At 51.4% G+C, this 15,091-nt stretch overlaps 1 protein-coding gene across 1 annotated transcript; it reads left to right on the top strand.

Moving 5' to 3' along the window:
* The first annotated feature begins 1,715 nt into the window (after positions 1–1,715).
* Positions 1,716–15,091, top strand: SLC2A2 (solute carrier family 2 member 2). The gene is made up of 12 exons (XM_075098488.1): positions 1,716–1,825; positions 2,766–2,947; positions 3,625–3,720; positions 4,268–4,542; positions 5,050–5,174; positions 5,955–6,070; positions 7,299–7,461; positions 8,324–8,511; positions 9,413–9,517; positions 11,402–11,503; positions 12,393–12,596; positions 12,795–15,091. Exons 2-12 carry the CDS (start codon positions 2,915–2,917, stop codon positions 12,984–12,986), a joined length of 1,599 nt encoding a protein of 532 aa, XP_074954589.1. The 5' UTR covers positions 1,716–1,825; positions 2,766–2,914; the 3' UTR covers positions 12,987–15,091.

The raw sequence follows: 15,091 nt of genomic DNA on the forward strand, positions 1-15,091 counted from the left end.
GGTCCATGATTGTCGTCTTGCATGTTTTACCTCTGCATCGCACCGCGTTCCCTGAATAATTGTGGGATGAATCCACCCGGCTGAGCTGCTCTGTTTGCCCTGGCAAGGAAAGCGCTGTGCGTACAAGCCGCGTGAAGCGTGTGTTCTTGTTGCTCTCGGACACATTCAAAGATCACCTGAACATGGACAAGAGAAAGTACAAACAAGCTCCAGGCTGATGACGCTGGGGTCCCAGCAGCGAAGATGAGGATGGCATGGCTGGCCCCGCAGGGAAGATGCCCACGGGCCAGCTGCCATCTCCCCTTTACGCTTTTGATCTCTGTGCCCTTGGTCAAATCGCTTGACTGCTGCCTGGTGCGGCTCCCCAGCCACGGGACAGGTTGGTACTGCTCCTGAGCTGTGCTGTGTTGATATCTGCACCCCACAGCCTGCGGTCCCACAACCAGGCGGCACATACAAGAGATTAGACAGGTTGATCATCCTGGTGGAGTCAGGCGCGGCGCACGTCGGTGCGTTGCGCTTCAGTTTTCCAAGGAAACAGTCAAGGTGTGATGCTCTGACAGCCCCTTTGGGAAGCGGCTGCAGTAGGAAGCAGATTTACACACCGGCCTTTCCCGCCCATGAGCCTTGGGACCAGCCTCGAGCCAGCCTCTGCTAACTGGCACATCCACATCCAGACCCCTGTTCAGAAAAACAGAGGGGCTTGGATCTGTTACTGAAAGCTGAAAACATGCTTTAACTGCCTCGGGGCAAGGCTCTGGAGGAGTGTATTGCAGCTGGGGGCTCTATGCGAGAGGCGAGGTGGCCCTGGGCACCAGCTGGCAGCATCCAGCCCAGCAGGGAGGGTAAGGGGGCAGGAAGGGATGGGAGAGCTCCAGGATAACTTCATGCCTTTTGCCAGCAGACCTGGCTGAGGGAAGCTGGTGGCCATGGGCCTTCCAGCCTTTGGCATCCAAGGTTTCCATGGAAGTCGCCGGGTCATTCCTGGGGAGGTGACTGATGCTCACCCATGCCTCCCGGCTGCTGCTCCAGCTGCTCTGCACCCCGGGAAGCCAGATTAAGGGAGGGTTCTGCTCTGTAAGCAGCAGCGGGGAGGACACGACAGGCTACAAGCTATGGAAAGGTCACCCTGCTCTCTCTGGTATGTAGATGGCCTTTGTCCCCTCAAACTGCCTCCAGTAGGCTGGGAAGAGTAGGGGTGAAAGCATCATTCTCCCTCGGCCAGGCACCTGTGACGGGATAGGGATCGCAGAAGGGGATGTTGGTCCTGGCCAGGAGTTTCACAGCACCTGAGGGTTTCAGTTTGGGATATTGGGTCAGGGGTCTCATTTGTTTTCCGATTTAAACTTGAGGCAGCCCATTAATTGTCTAATCCTGCTAGCTCCCTGCGTGGAGGCATTTAACCGCAATGCAAAGAAACAAACGGTGCTTGTAAATGCCTGTGTATCCACACACAGTGAGCAAACAAACACGGTGGGCAAAGATCCCAGCTGGAAGGACAAATATTAGGGAAAATGTCAAAAAGTTCAGCCTTGGGGCCCTCCCCCTTGCGGCTACACCAGCCCCAGAGGGGAACGCAGGTGATGTGGCTGCAATCAATGCCTGCATTAATGCAATGAACTTTTCTCCTCCGGTTAAAGTTTTACCTCACTGGCGGAGCCCAGTGCAAAGATTAGTAGTCTTATGCTCATCTTTTTATTTTTTCCCTCGCTCTTCCTCTGTAGAAAGTACATTCTGTGCCCGTGTGAAGCCTGGCTGACTGCGAGCATCATCCAACGCATCGCCATAACTTGGCTGCTGGACCCATCAGGGGCTTCTCTAGAAGGTAATGGCATTAATCAGCATTAATCACCTTCTCACTGATTGAGACTTTGGCATGTCTGCTACAGCTGCCACCATCTGCCCTAGCGCTGCAGCTCCTCTCACTGACCGTGTCAAGGACAGCAAAGCCCGAGCGCGACCAGCTCAGACCAGCTTTTGCGGCTGTGCAAAGTTTACGACTACCGAGTGAGCCGAGCCAAAGGACTGCGGTATTTGGCAGCATCAGCAGTATTTTGTAGCATCAGCAATATTTGACAGCACAGTAATCAGCCGGTGGTGCTGAAAGGCTCAGCGTTCATGCTGTTGTGGGGTTTTTTAAAGAAAACCTATGTTATTGTAATATTCTGGGTCATTTTGCTATGTTTTATCTCATACAGCCGTCTCCTCGGAACGCTTAGGATGCGTACGTACAGGTGTGTACTGGCGTTGTGTTGAGGAGCCTGTGTGCGTGCAGGTCTGTATGTACGTATTTATAGAGACCCGTATACATCTGTGTTTATATGTGTTTGGTTGTGTATGTTATATACACACATAAATATATTTTAAAGCAGGTGTCAAGCGCTACATAAATAAAACACTCTTAGTCATTTTCTAGCTTCTTTGCTACATATGCTGGAAAGGTTTCTTCATGCTAATTCAGCAAGAGGGTTGTAACGTAGCACACAAAGCCAGCACAGAAGCCAAGAAAGGTGTTGAACATCTCGAACTAGACTGTAGCATGGTCCCACGTCCCTGGCATGTCACGTCGCCGACTGCTCTGCAGAGGGACAGCCCCAAACCAGCCTTTCAGCTGGATCGTTTGAATTTCCCAGGCCCACTCCATGTCCTTGTGGGTCTCCCGTTGGTTTGTTTGTCCCCCCAAATACGGGGATTGGTGGTGGCTGCTCTGAGCTGAGCAGTGGCCAAATAACACATGGAAGGCTTGGGTTTCTCATTAACTCCAGAGCTGACATAGTCCCATCTCCCAGAGCACCGGCCAGTTTTGCTGCCTCCGTCCCAGCCCTGCTGTCCCTCCTTCCCTGCCCAAGCCCCCACCTCGCTCCGCAGCCCAGGACAGTGACCGTTCCCGGGAGGACAGTGGAGGAGCTGCGGGATGGACAAGAAAAGCAAAATGCAAGCAGAGAAGGTAACCGTGGCTCGGGGGTATTTTTGCACTAGAATTTCTGCAGCAGCCAGGTGCTCAGCAATGGCATTTATTGCTTGCCAAGACTAAAACCAACAACAACAAAAAAATCTGCTCCCCTAATTAATTGCTCTTTGATGTCTGCATACTGAGTGCAGGGGCAAAGGGGTCAAGGGACTATTTTTTACTTTTAAGAGCTCCATCAGCTCATCGGATAATTTTAACAGCGATGGAAGGAAATAATACTTGAAAGAGCACTGCTGAAAAACACCGTTTTCGTCATTCTTTCCTAGCTGTTCTGCTTCAGCGGTGGTGCTGCGTGCGCCGGGGACGGGGCAGGGCGCCTTGCTGCTGGTGCCTGATCGGCTGTACCAGGCAGAGCTCCTGCTCGCCGCGAGCACCGGGGCGAGGACAGGCAGTGCAGCAGGGAGAGCCCCGGCACAGACTGCTCTTTGTGGGGCAATGCCATTCTGCCCCGGGGGCCTGATCCTGCCCGCCCCCAGCGGCTTTCCCTTCTCCTTTGGAGCCAGCCAAAGCACCTGTGCTGCTGCAGCAGCATCCACGTGTGTCGCGGTCCTGGGCAGTGGGGTACCTTGGGACAGGGATGGGATGCAGCCCCACCCAGGTTTGGGCAGGGCTAGGACAGTGAGGGTGAGGCTGTTCTCTGCTTCCTCCTCCAGCACCTCACAGGAACGCTGGTCCTCTCCGTCTTCACCGCAGTGTTGGGTTTCTTCCAGTACGGCTATGGCCTAGGTGTCGTTAACGCCCCCCAGAAGGTAAGCCGAGCCCCCCAAGCTGTGCACAGCCAAGGGGTGAGGGCTTCGGGGCAGCCAGGGTTGGTTTGTCCCTTGCAGAAGCCCTCAGGAGGGCCCTGTCCCTTCCCCACATCCCCACATTGCGCTATCTCCCACAGCACAAAGCCCCCATGATAAGGCAGAGGGGTGAGAAAACACCGAGGACCCCTCGCTGCCACTCCTGCAGTGTAAGGAGAGGGGCTCCGAACGTCATGGTGCTGTCCCCACTGCAACACGGTCCCCGTGCCCAGACTGAGGGACGGCACCTCTCCACAGGTGCCGAATCCAGCCACGTGCTTGCCCCGTCCCCGGGAGGCAGCGCTGGACAAGGGGGGATGCTCCACACCTGCCCTCGCGGTCCCTCCCTGCTGGGGGTCTGGGTGATGGGGAGCTGCGGGGAACCCCAGGATTTTCACCCCTGTGGAGCTTGTGACGAAAAGTTTTTCCTGGAGCAGAATAAAAACCCAAAATGGGTTGGGGGTGGTTATAATGTTGAGCCAACAGCATTTTTTCTCTTTGTCCATCACAGGTGATAGAAGCCCACTACAGGCGTGTGTTGGGCATTGCCCCCCTGGACAGACATGCCACCAACACCTCCGGGGAGGATGGCACCACCCCTGTCCCGGGCACGGAGCCCTGGGGCAGCACCAAGGGCACGCTCACACCCCCGGCCGACCCCAGCGAGGACCTTGCCACCTCCCCGCACAGCCTCACCATGTACTGGTCCCTCTCCGTCTCCGTGTTTGCTGTCGGCGGCATGGTCTCCTCCTTCACCGTGGGGTGGATCGGTGACCGGCTGGGGAGGTGAGAGGACCTTGCGTGCTGTGACCTGCGTGCCACAGCCCAAACCTCTTTGATTTTCTTTTTTCCCTTAGAACCCTTTCCTCCCCATAGAGTTTTTGTTATTTTCCCCAGTTTAATGAAGAAACCCCCTCAAGCCTCCAAAATACTGTTCCAGCCATCACAGAGGTCTGGCTTATTAAAATCCTCAATTATAAAACAGACGTTTTATTGCAGATTTTAGCACTTCAGACAAGCAGCTGATGAGCAGCCTTGATTAACTTCCAAATTCCTCCCTTTCTTTCCATGGCAAAGGGGAGAGGAGCGTTTCCATCTGAATGGCATTTGCACGGGATGTGTAATACGCTTTTAGCTACTCTGCACCCCTGCCCGATATTTTTCAGTGCCTACGATCATTATCTTTTCCCCTGTAGTGCTGATTAAGTCACTTAATAGCTCTGACTGTATGTCGCACTGGCTGCTTCGGCTGAGAGAGGTGCCAGAGCGAGCTGTGCTGCTGCTGCCTTGCAGGGTGAAAGCCATGCTGGTGGTGAACGTGCTCTCCATCGCTGGTAACCTCCTCATGGGGCTGGCGAAATTCGGGCCATCTCACATGCTCATCATCGCCGGGAGAGCAGTCACGGGGCTGTACTGTGGTAAGTCCGGGAAGCGTCAAGGACTGCAGACCAGCTCCTTGGTGGGTGCTGGGTGCTCTAGGGCTGAAGTTAAGAGTTTCCTATATTTTTTAAATCTTTTTTTTCAGTTAGAAGGGGTTTCACAGGTGGGAGTTTCTCTCTTCTCCCTATGTCCGTCCTCCCCAATCCAGGGTCTTTCCCAGAAGTATTTGGGTTGGCTCTATCATGAAATCAGTTTATTTTACGTATCCTAAAAGGAGCAAGTCCCTCCTCTGTATCTCAAGGCTCGATCTTGGTGGTGGCTGTTGTTACAGTATGTTATTAGCCATGCTGTTTAACAGGTTCCCTAGGCAACACTACTATCAGCAGATAGTACAGGAGCACTGTACTTAAAGAGGATAAGATCGTAGGCAAGTAATATGGAATTAAATTAGAATTATCTTAGAAATAACAGCTCATTATCACTGTTACTGGTATGTGAATATGATACTCTCCTCTGAAGGTTCAAGGCAAGTTTAAAAAAGCTCTTTGCTCTGTGATAACTTCTCCCAGCAGACAATCTCTGCTCCATGCTCATATGTAGGTGTTCAAGTGTAAAGCCTTCCCGGCTCGGGGCTCTGAATCGGGGGATGTCCAAGCACCTTTGCAGGGTGCGGGTGGTTCCCAGCGAGGCACGAGGGACTTGGTGGGATGTGGGATGCAGCACAGGGGCTCCATCCTCCTGTCCCGTTTGGGAAGCAGTTTCTGCTGGTTGCTGAGCTGTGGTCTAGAAGAGGTGACACCCGCCTGTGCTCGGTGCAGGGCTCTCCTCCGGACTCGTGCCCATGTACGTCAGCGAGATCTCTCCCACGGCCCTTCGAGGAGCACTGGGGACGTTGCACCAGCTTGCTATCGTCACGGGTATCCTCATCAGCCAGGTAAGAAGGAAAGCGCCTGAGCCCAGAGAGGGTATCTCTGAGATTAGGGATAGCCCAGTGATATGCTGGGATACACTCATCATTTCACCCCAAAACTGAAGGAGCGTGGGAAGCAATCTGCTCTAATGGGGTTAAACGCCTACCTCGAGTCACAGATGTCCTTAACAAAGATGACTTCTCATGAACTCAAAAGTACTTCTGCAAACAATTTCTCCCCTCCCCTGCAAAGTTTTTGTATGCATCTCATCAGAGTCAGGCTGGACCCTGAACACGGGATTCCTGATATTCAGGTGCTCAAAAATGGCTTCATCAGAGAAGCAGGGAGTCCAGCAACCCCATCAGCATCCCCCACCGTGGTGGGAGTCCCAGCTACGCAACAGGCTGCACATAAACGTACCAAGAACCAACACGTCCAGAAAAACTTACCGTTACCACAAAATTAATCTAATCTGATTTAGCCAAGGACTATGGAGAGACTATGGGGAAAAAAGGTCCCAGTGTAGGTCCTGACGGCTTCACTGCCTGTGGGACTACAAAAAATGCTTTGCAAATTGTGGAAGGAGAAAAGTTGCAAGTACCCACAACCCCTCTGGAGCACCTTTTTCAATATCATAATCACACACTAAAGCAAAGCCCAAGTTAGCCTATTTGCTGAGCCTCGCGTTCTGCTGCGGCTCCAGCGCTCAGACTCTGCTGGTTAGCCGCTGGGCAGCTGGGGCATCCCGTGCTGCGTGGATCTCCATCCAAGCTCTGCACCTTTGTGGAGCTGCTGAGGACACATATGCCCCAAAATCCCCATACCCTAAAAACTAAGGAGAGCAAGGTCTGAAGAGAAAACATTTCACCGGCATGCCTGTGTCTGCCGAGCTGTGGTTCTGGCCAGGCAGCTGTCTCCTGCTGGTGGCATGTCCCAAGGAGGACCGAGTCACCCCGGGTGGGGAACCGGCTTGCAGCGGTTTGTCCCACAGCACCTGTAAGCCAACATCTTGCTCATTACATTTTGCGCCATCTGTTCATTCCCTCCTTGTAAATGTGCGTCATAACTAAATAAATCAAATTTTTAGGACTGAGTCAATTAAAATGTAATTTTGGTTGGAATCAGAAAGAACCAAAAGATACTTGCTTCTAGTTTTCCTCCAGTTTGTTGCTTCAAAATGCCATAGTGGTCAATCACTTTCTTTTTCTAGGGTGCAAAATAAGCCATTCAAACATGCCTCGATTATTCCAGGTCCTTGGCCTAGACTTTCTCCTGGGCAACGACGAGATGTGGCCCCTGCTCCTCGGTCTCTCTGGTGTGGCTGCCCTCCTGCAGTTCTTCTTGCTCTTACTGTGCCCTGAGAGCCCCCGCTACCTTTACATCAAACTGGGGAAGGTGGAGGAAGCTAAAAAAAGTAAGACACACATTCTGGGCTTCTCTGGAATTTTTTTTATACCATACATAGTATTAAACACAGAAGGAAAAGCCCGGCTGAGGGATCACACGTGTAACTGGGCATAATTGCTCCATCCCACACAGCACATGTGCAGGAGGGATTGCGGACGCTTGCATGCAGTCACTGCCTATGGCACACTGGCTTCTGTGTCGCTGCGGGTGGTGTGAGGCTTAGAATGTTGCTCCTTTCCGTCAGAGAGGTCGCATCTGGCAGATGCCACCCCCCAAAACCCCCCATTCAGTTGGAAGGGGTTTCAACCAGGTCTAAAAATGACATCTTCTGGGGGACAGCTGATCTCTCTATCCTTGGTGCTATTCGCAACTACGCAGCAAATCCACAGCAGTTACTGCAGCTGCTCATACGTCTTCCAGCACGGCCCCCTTAGCTGGTTCCAGCTGTCTCTACAAGGAGTAAGAGCAGTCAATGGCAGGACACCGCTGAAACTGAGGTGAGAACCCAGAATCGAATAAAACAGCATGTCCACGTGCTTGGGGGCAGAGCTGCATGCCCGCGCTCTGAGCTGCTGAAGTATAGATTAGTTCTGGTCCAGAAACTATTGAGATGTGTCTGCATGGGTCTAATAAGCATCGTTGAGGGATGAGGCGTGAGCGTGGTGTCTCAGAGCTTTCGCAGAACTCATGTGTTGCTGCCCCTTGCCAAGCAAACAAACCGTTGATCCTCGATGTGCCATAGGAGTCCTCAGAGCAAGAGGACACTACTATCCACACGGTTGGCTTACCGTGAGTTTTGGCTAGATTCTTGTCCTTACTCTACTCTTATCTACCATTTAAAATAAAACATTGACCTTTTTTATCTTAAGGTCTGAAAAGGCTCAGAGGAAACTGTGACCTGATGAAAGAGATTGCTGAGATGGAAAAGGAAAAGCAAGAAGCTGCTAGTGAAAAGAAAGTCTCCATAAGGCAGCTTTTCACCTCTTCGAAGTATTGGCAGGCTGTCATCGTGGCGCTGATGGTGCAGATATCTCAGCAGTTCTCCGGAATCAACGCAGTGAGTTTCCCAAAAGCGTTTTCCTTTAAAGAAATCCACTGAGCTCTCCCTTGACCCCCCTCATACCTGAGTTTGTCAGCAGTTTGCTCTCTCTAATGACTGCCTGCTCACCCCGGGAACCACATAATCACCATCTTCTAGCTATTTTTAGCTAAACAGGTTTTGCACCACCTCCTGGGATACCAGACATTACCATTTTATACCTAGAAGCATGGAGCCTCCTTTTCAAAATTGGCCAAGACTCAGATTTTTGAAAGTCTGGTGGCAGCTCTGCAAAGGTTGAGGCATCTGTCCCACCGGCTTTCAAAACTCTCAGAGCGTTGCCACATCACAAGGCGGAGCAGCATGCAGGGATGCCCGGCCTCGCAGGGCTGAGCCGGCGGGATGAGTGGCCCACAGGGCCTGGCTGCGCCAGCTCGATGCTGTGCCCAGCCCCCTCCACCAGCCGTGGGGTCAGCCACCCATTTACCTGCTGCCCTTAACTTCCACAAGATACGAATCCACTTATTCTTTGAGAGAAGGGAGAAATTTTAGTCATTCAAAGGTAGAGAGAATATTTTTAAATTAATTTAAGACTCAGTTATATTAAGGTATTTGTCTCCAGCACTCAGGGCTGGTGATCTAGCTTTCAATATTAAACATGGGACTACATGGGAGAAAACAGTTTTAAATGTGCAAATGCAGTAGCTCAGGAGGGGATTGTCAGTGGGATTTTTAACTCCCTCAGGCTCCTTTGGAAGCTTCAGCTTTAATTATTATAACAAGCCATTAAAAAGTTGAAAAACTAATCAGAATTAAATTACTTCACACCTCAGCCAAGCAAGAGCAACTCTTCCCTCAAGAGAACAAAAAGTTGCACCAGCCCTGTTGCCTAATCCTTCATCCTAATGTATTTTGATAGATCTTTTACTACTCTACAAACATTTTTGAGAGAGCTGGGGTTGACCAACCAATTTACGCAACCATTGGCGTTGGAGTGGTGAACACAGTCTTCACAGTTATCTCTGTAAGTAAATATTCCTGTCCACCCAGACTACAAAAACAAGTGAACTACAATGTGGCTTTGAAACGTGATTTTATCCTAGAGCAGGGGCTGACCCCGCACACCTCACCCATGGGAAGGCACTGTGGGCAAGGCTCATTTGAAAAATCAAGCCTTGAAATACAACCCATTGCTATCAAGCAGCACTGCTAAACGCCTCGTGAGTGAAAACTGCATCACCATGTTCAGGGAAGCTCTGGTAGCTCCGCATTTCCCCAAAAATAGAAGTTGCCTTTGAGACTGAAATTCTGCAGATCCTGTTCCCCTGGGGAGCAGGCAGGGGACTGGGATTGTGACGGGGAAGCCAGCAGCTCACAATCTCCCTCTTACCTGTTATCTTTCAAATTGTTTTCAGTACGTACATAGCACCTGCACAAGGGATAGCCAGCGGCTATTATTGCACGGTAATGAAAGTAATCCAGCACCTAGCCTCAGCGTACCTACGCAGTGCGCTGTAGCAATAAAAGGATGGTTCCATTTTCACAGCCTTCCCCTCCGTTTGTCTCTCTCAGGAGAGTATTAACACAGTTCCAATCAGCAGGCAATTATTTTTTTAATGTAGCCATTAATATAAGATCAGGGAATGCCAAGCCCGTTTTCCTCACATCCCTAGAGAGACTTAGGGAGCAAAGGACTTTTACCCACCACGAAGCAGGACTAGCAAGGGAGAAATACACAGGTCTAAGAGATCTCAGTCCAGCGCACGTGGGATAGGATGTCTTGGGGGTGAACCTGCTTTAGAAGTCCATCACAGATCCCGTACAGAGGAGAAATATTTATTGTGAAATGCGGCATGGAGGTGTGCGGCTGGAAGAGGTCTTTCTTCAGCGTGGAGGGTCTCCGCCCCAGGGCTGTGGTACTTGCAGCCTGGGGCATTTGTCCTTTGCTTCTTTTGGCCATGAGCACTTAAAAATTACCTGCATCTGTCAATAAATGACAGACCCCGATGAAAAGGCAGAGGCACTGACAGCCGGGTGGACCTTGGCAAGGGGAGAAAGAAGTGCAGAGGCTCAGCCGCTGCAACTTCATGAGTTAGCAGGATGAACTGCCTCCAGCAAAACAAGATGGTCTCCTGGAAGCATAAATCATTTGCTGGAATGGCAGGAAAGGTTGAGCTGATGGCCAAAGGTGTCCTTTCAAGCAGAGGGGAGGGAGCAGGCAGCCTCAGAGGCTAGCGCGTGGTATCTTTGGGCAGGCCAGATGCCCTGTCCTCTGGAGTTACCTACATCTCCCCATTGGGTGAAGTGATTAGATGTTGAAATTTGGGCGAGATGTCTGGAGTCCACCAAGAGGCGCTGAGGAGGAGCAAGCCGAGCCTTTGGGCTACCAGGGAAGCAAAAGGAATCTGGGAGCCATTGTAGGAGAGAAGACGGCTCCAACTGATACACAGCTGTCCCTGCCCTTGGACAGGTGAGACGCAGTGGCCCGTGAAGTGACTTGAATCATGCTACATTTTAAAGGCTACTTCCAAACTAATAAAGACCTAGTAAGTTCATTCCTCCTGAAAAAAAGAAAAAAAAGATCCAAAAAACAGAGAGAAAAAAAGTCCACAGTCAGCAATACATGTGTAGGAGCGGTGGGAAATCCTGAGAGATTGGAAATGCATGAGCTCTGAGCATTCCTGTGTTCGCCTTGCCCTTGGCAGAGCAACTGCTCAGCCTGGCTCCCTAACAGCCACCGGCAATGTTCCTGACACTTGGAAACCAGCACTTAAATCTCCACCACGAGAGCTAAAAGGGCAGGAGCGCGGTGTGGTAGTGGTGACAGGCTGCTCGTTGCTAATGGACCTGATGGAGCCCCCTGAGAGCGGCGGTGCTAGAGACTGAGCTGCTGCACGTGTTTCTACAGGTCTTTCTGGTGGAGAAGGCGGGCAGGCGGTCCCTGTTCCTGGCCGGTTTGATGGGCATGTTAATTAGCGCTGTGGCCATGACGGTGGGACTTGTGCTCCTGGTAAGGATTTCTCCCCATTTTTTCTCCATGGTTTGCAAACAAGAGAAGACAAACCACCCTTTAAAGTGACTGTTTTGTATCTTCATCTCAGAGAAGTTGAGAAAATATCTGTCCTTAGAACAGGCAGTTCAAAGTGGCCATAGCTGGAGCCATCTCTGGTTACAACAGTGCCTGAGGATGTTGTGGTCTTTGGCCCCTGAGATACCCCAATGCTGCTAGAAAGGACGCGTGCCCCCTGTCCCCTCCCTGAGCTCAACCTCAGCTCCTTACACAGCAACTGCGCTATTCCCACGGCATCGTAACACACCTGCTAAGAAAACCCAGGGCATATCTCCATGAGCAAGCACTATGTGCCATAAACCCTCAACCTGCATCTTCCTGGCTTGGTGCAGGGATGCTAGACTAGCATCCTGTCATAGAAAAAGGGATAAGTTATTCCTCCCAACACCCAGGAGAGGGGTCAGGCTGTGAGACACTGGGCAGAACAGGCAGCAGACGGAGCCAGCCCCCATCAAAGTTGGTCCAAACCACTGGTGCAAGCTCCTGTCAAGATGTAAAACCAAATAAGGGTTGGCTTCCTTTACTGAACACCCTGGTTATTAGAGACAACACCAGTGTGCCTCTTCCTGGCCATGCTTCAGGCAAGGAGAGGGCTCAAAGCTACAGCTGAGCTGATAGCTGTGAGCTCCAACATCCCTCTGCACGTGGCAATGATGGCACCAAATGCCCAGCCAGCACCTGGCACACGAGTTTAGACCTTTAATTGTGCATGTCCGGTCCCCATTTGTCTGAATAGAAAGAAATTTCTGAAAAATAAGCTTAATTAAAATAATTAGTCATAAATAATGAGTCACGTTGGGACAGTAACACCAAGCACACCCTCTTGCAGAGCCAGTTTGCCTGGATGAGCTATGTCAGCATGGTCGCAATCTTCCTCTTCGTCATCTTCTTTGAAGTTGGGCCCGGGCCCATCCCCTGGTTTATCGTAGCCGAACTGTTCAGCCAAGGCCCGCGCCCCGCCGCCATTGCCGTCGCCGGCTTCTGCAACTGGGCCTGCAACTTCATCGTGGGAATGTGTTTCCAGTACATAGCGGTAAGAAATCCCTCTGAAACCGTACAAATAAATGACTGGCACGACCCCACCGCTGGGCTCCCGTAGCAGCCCAGCGGGATGTGCACGTGCCTCCCAGATCTCCATCTCCAAGCCCTGCAGGGCACCCCGGCCACCCAGGGTAAGACATCCCTGCGGTGCTGATGGTGGTGTCCCCTGTTCTCACTTCCCCCACTGCAGGATCTGTGTGGACCGTACGTGTTTGTGATCTTCGCAGCTCTGCTTCTAGTCTTCTTTCTGTTTGCATACTTCAAAGTGCCGGAGACGAAAGGAAAGTCCTTTGAAGAGATTGCAGCTGTGTTCCGCCGCAAGAAGCTCCCGGCCAAGGCCATGACTGAGCTGGAAAACCTGCAAGGCAGCGAGGAGGCATAGACATTGCCGTGCACCCAGAAAGGAGGGACTGAGCACAGACCTCCTTCAGGCACCGCGGGAAGAACGTTGGGTAAAAGTCTCATTTCACAAAAACCTTGCAGCTGGTGGACCAAGAGGACCCATCCCTCAGGTGTTTTCCAGCTGCTGTGGCTCACACCTCCGAGCCACGGGTCCTAACCTGGTGTTTTACTCTGAAATACTTGCTACAGCTGGGCTGCAGGAAGAGCCAGGGAAAGGACGGGAGGAATACGTTACATGTGTGTCTCCATGCCCCACTGGAAGAGCCCGGTGGGAGGATGATCTTACTAGCTGGCAAAGCATTACATTGAGCAGGGTCATCACTCAGCTGGAATGAAGGAAAGAGGGGTTGGCTGATGCTGTAGCCTCATGTTTTCACCTCTTTGTCCTTGCTTGCTGCTTCCTCCTTCTGGGGAGTAATCTTATGCCTTGAGAAACCAACTGCTAGTGCAGTTGTGCCACCAGCACGCAGCACTGAGCACCCGAGGTGCTAAGAAAAACAGAGTGAGCAAACTCCCCCTTGCTCTTGCCTGTGCAGAGGAAGAAGGTAGACCCCACCTGAATCGGCTGGGAAGCACCTCGCTTGCTTTGCTATCTGTGCATTTTGGAGGCATTGTCCAATCTCATAAGGACAATGTTTTTATGGACAATTTTAGAAACTCTGGCTGGGCTGATGTGGATTTTTTTTCTTTTGTTTAAGCCAGACTATTTACCTCCCGTTTCCCCCTAGGAAGCCTTTCCTCCCTCCTTTATCCCTGCTGCAGCACAAGACACATCACTCACTGACTACACAACAATGGCCCTGGGCACTCCTGGCACCCGGGTCAGGAGACTCAAGCCCTGCTGCCATCCGTCCCATGGTGTGACCATCGCCAGGTCACCTCCCCTCGCTGCTCCTCCTTCCCCACCCTCTGCGTCTGCCTTCCCTTCTTTTTGTACAATGCTTAGATGCAGAGGATCCAGCTTCAGCCGAGGGCTCGGGCTGCCGATACCGTAACAATTGGTGATAACCCAAAGGGGAAATGGGTATCGCAGCAGTAACTGGAAGGTGCTCCACTGATCCGACCCTCCCTTTGCACCACTTCAGGTTTTGCTGGCTGGATGTGCTTCAGCCAAGACAGTGTGCAAGCAGGAGGTTGTGTTGTTGCTGTAGCCTTGTTTGTGCTTGTTTTGCTTCTTTATGGAATACTTTCATGTGACAAAATCAAACTGCAGGGATTTTTCTTCCTTTTTTTGGGGGGGATATGTTGGAATCATTGTAAAAGCCTGCTCTCTGTTTGCTTGACTTTTAAGATTTGTGTGTCCCTTGTTGTGATACCAGGTTACTTTCCAGCACCTTTCTCGGGATAGACACCCTTTATTTATTTAGAGATGAAACACTAGCATTGCTCAGTCGCTGCAAGCTCATCACGACTGCCAGTGAAGCAGTGACCATAACGTAACAGAGGATCAAGCGTAATGAAAAGCATGAGGATAGATGGGCCAAGGAGGATCATAGGCTGCTGCTAGAGGTTTGGTTTTAGGGAAGGTTTGTGCTCCTTTCCATGTGCCTGAACTTTCTTCCTTTGTAGACTTTACCCTCTTGGTATTAAGACCCTAGAGGAAATTCTGGACTAGAAGTGTAGCTGCGAGGTCCGCTAGGACAAGCGTCTGGCCCCGGTCCATGCAGTGAAGCAGTATGATTGCACCAGAGGCCTTCCTGGAGTGACCACCAGGATTTAACTACTGGAGAACTGGGTCAATGCTGCCATGTGCTACAGCGGTGGGGGACCTGGGGCTGACACGGGGCACGCAGGGCGTGCGGGAAGCGGGGCCCAGGCTGCGGTGCACGGAAGAGAACAGCAGAGCTGGGGCGCAGGCTCTGGGTCGAACCGTCAGTCTCTGTGCTGCAAAGGGGTCTCCCCCGCTGAGACTAGCTGAGACAGCAGGCTCAGCAGCTCTCCATGGTGTCTGCCACAGTTAGTTAAATATTATAATGGATTGACTGAATGTAAAAAAAGGGGAAAAAAAAAAAAGATGGCTTCTGGCTTTCAGCAATGTTATCTATGTCTGTTACATAAAAATGTCAATGGACAACATCTACAGCA

The sequence above is a fragment of the Phalacrocorax aristotelis genome, chromosome 7 (genome assembly GCF_949628215.1).
Source record: "Phalacrocorax aristotelis chromosome 7, bGulAri2.1, whole genome shotgun sequence".
Lineage (NCBI taxonomy): Eukaryota > Metazoa > Chordata > Aves > Suliformes > Phalacrocoracidae > Phalacrocorax > Phalacrocorax aristotelis.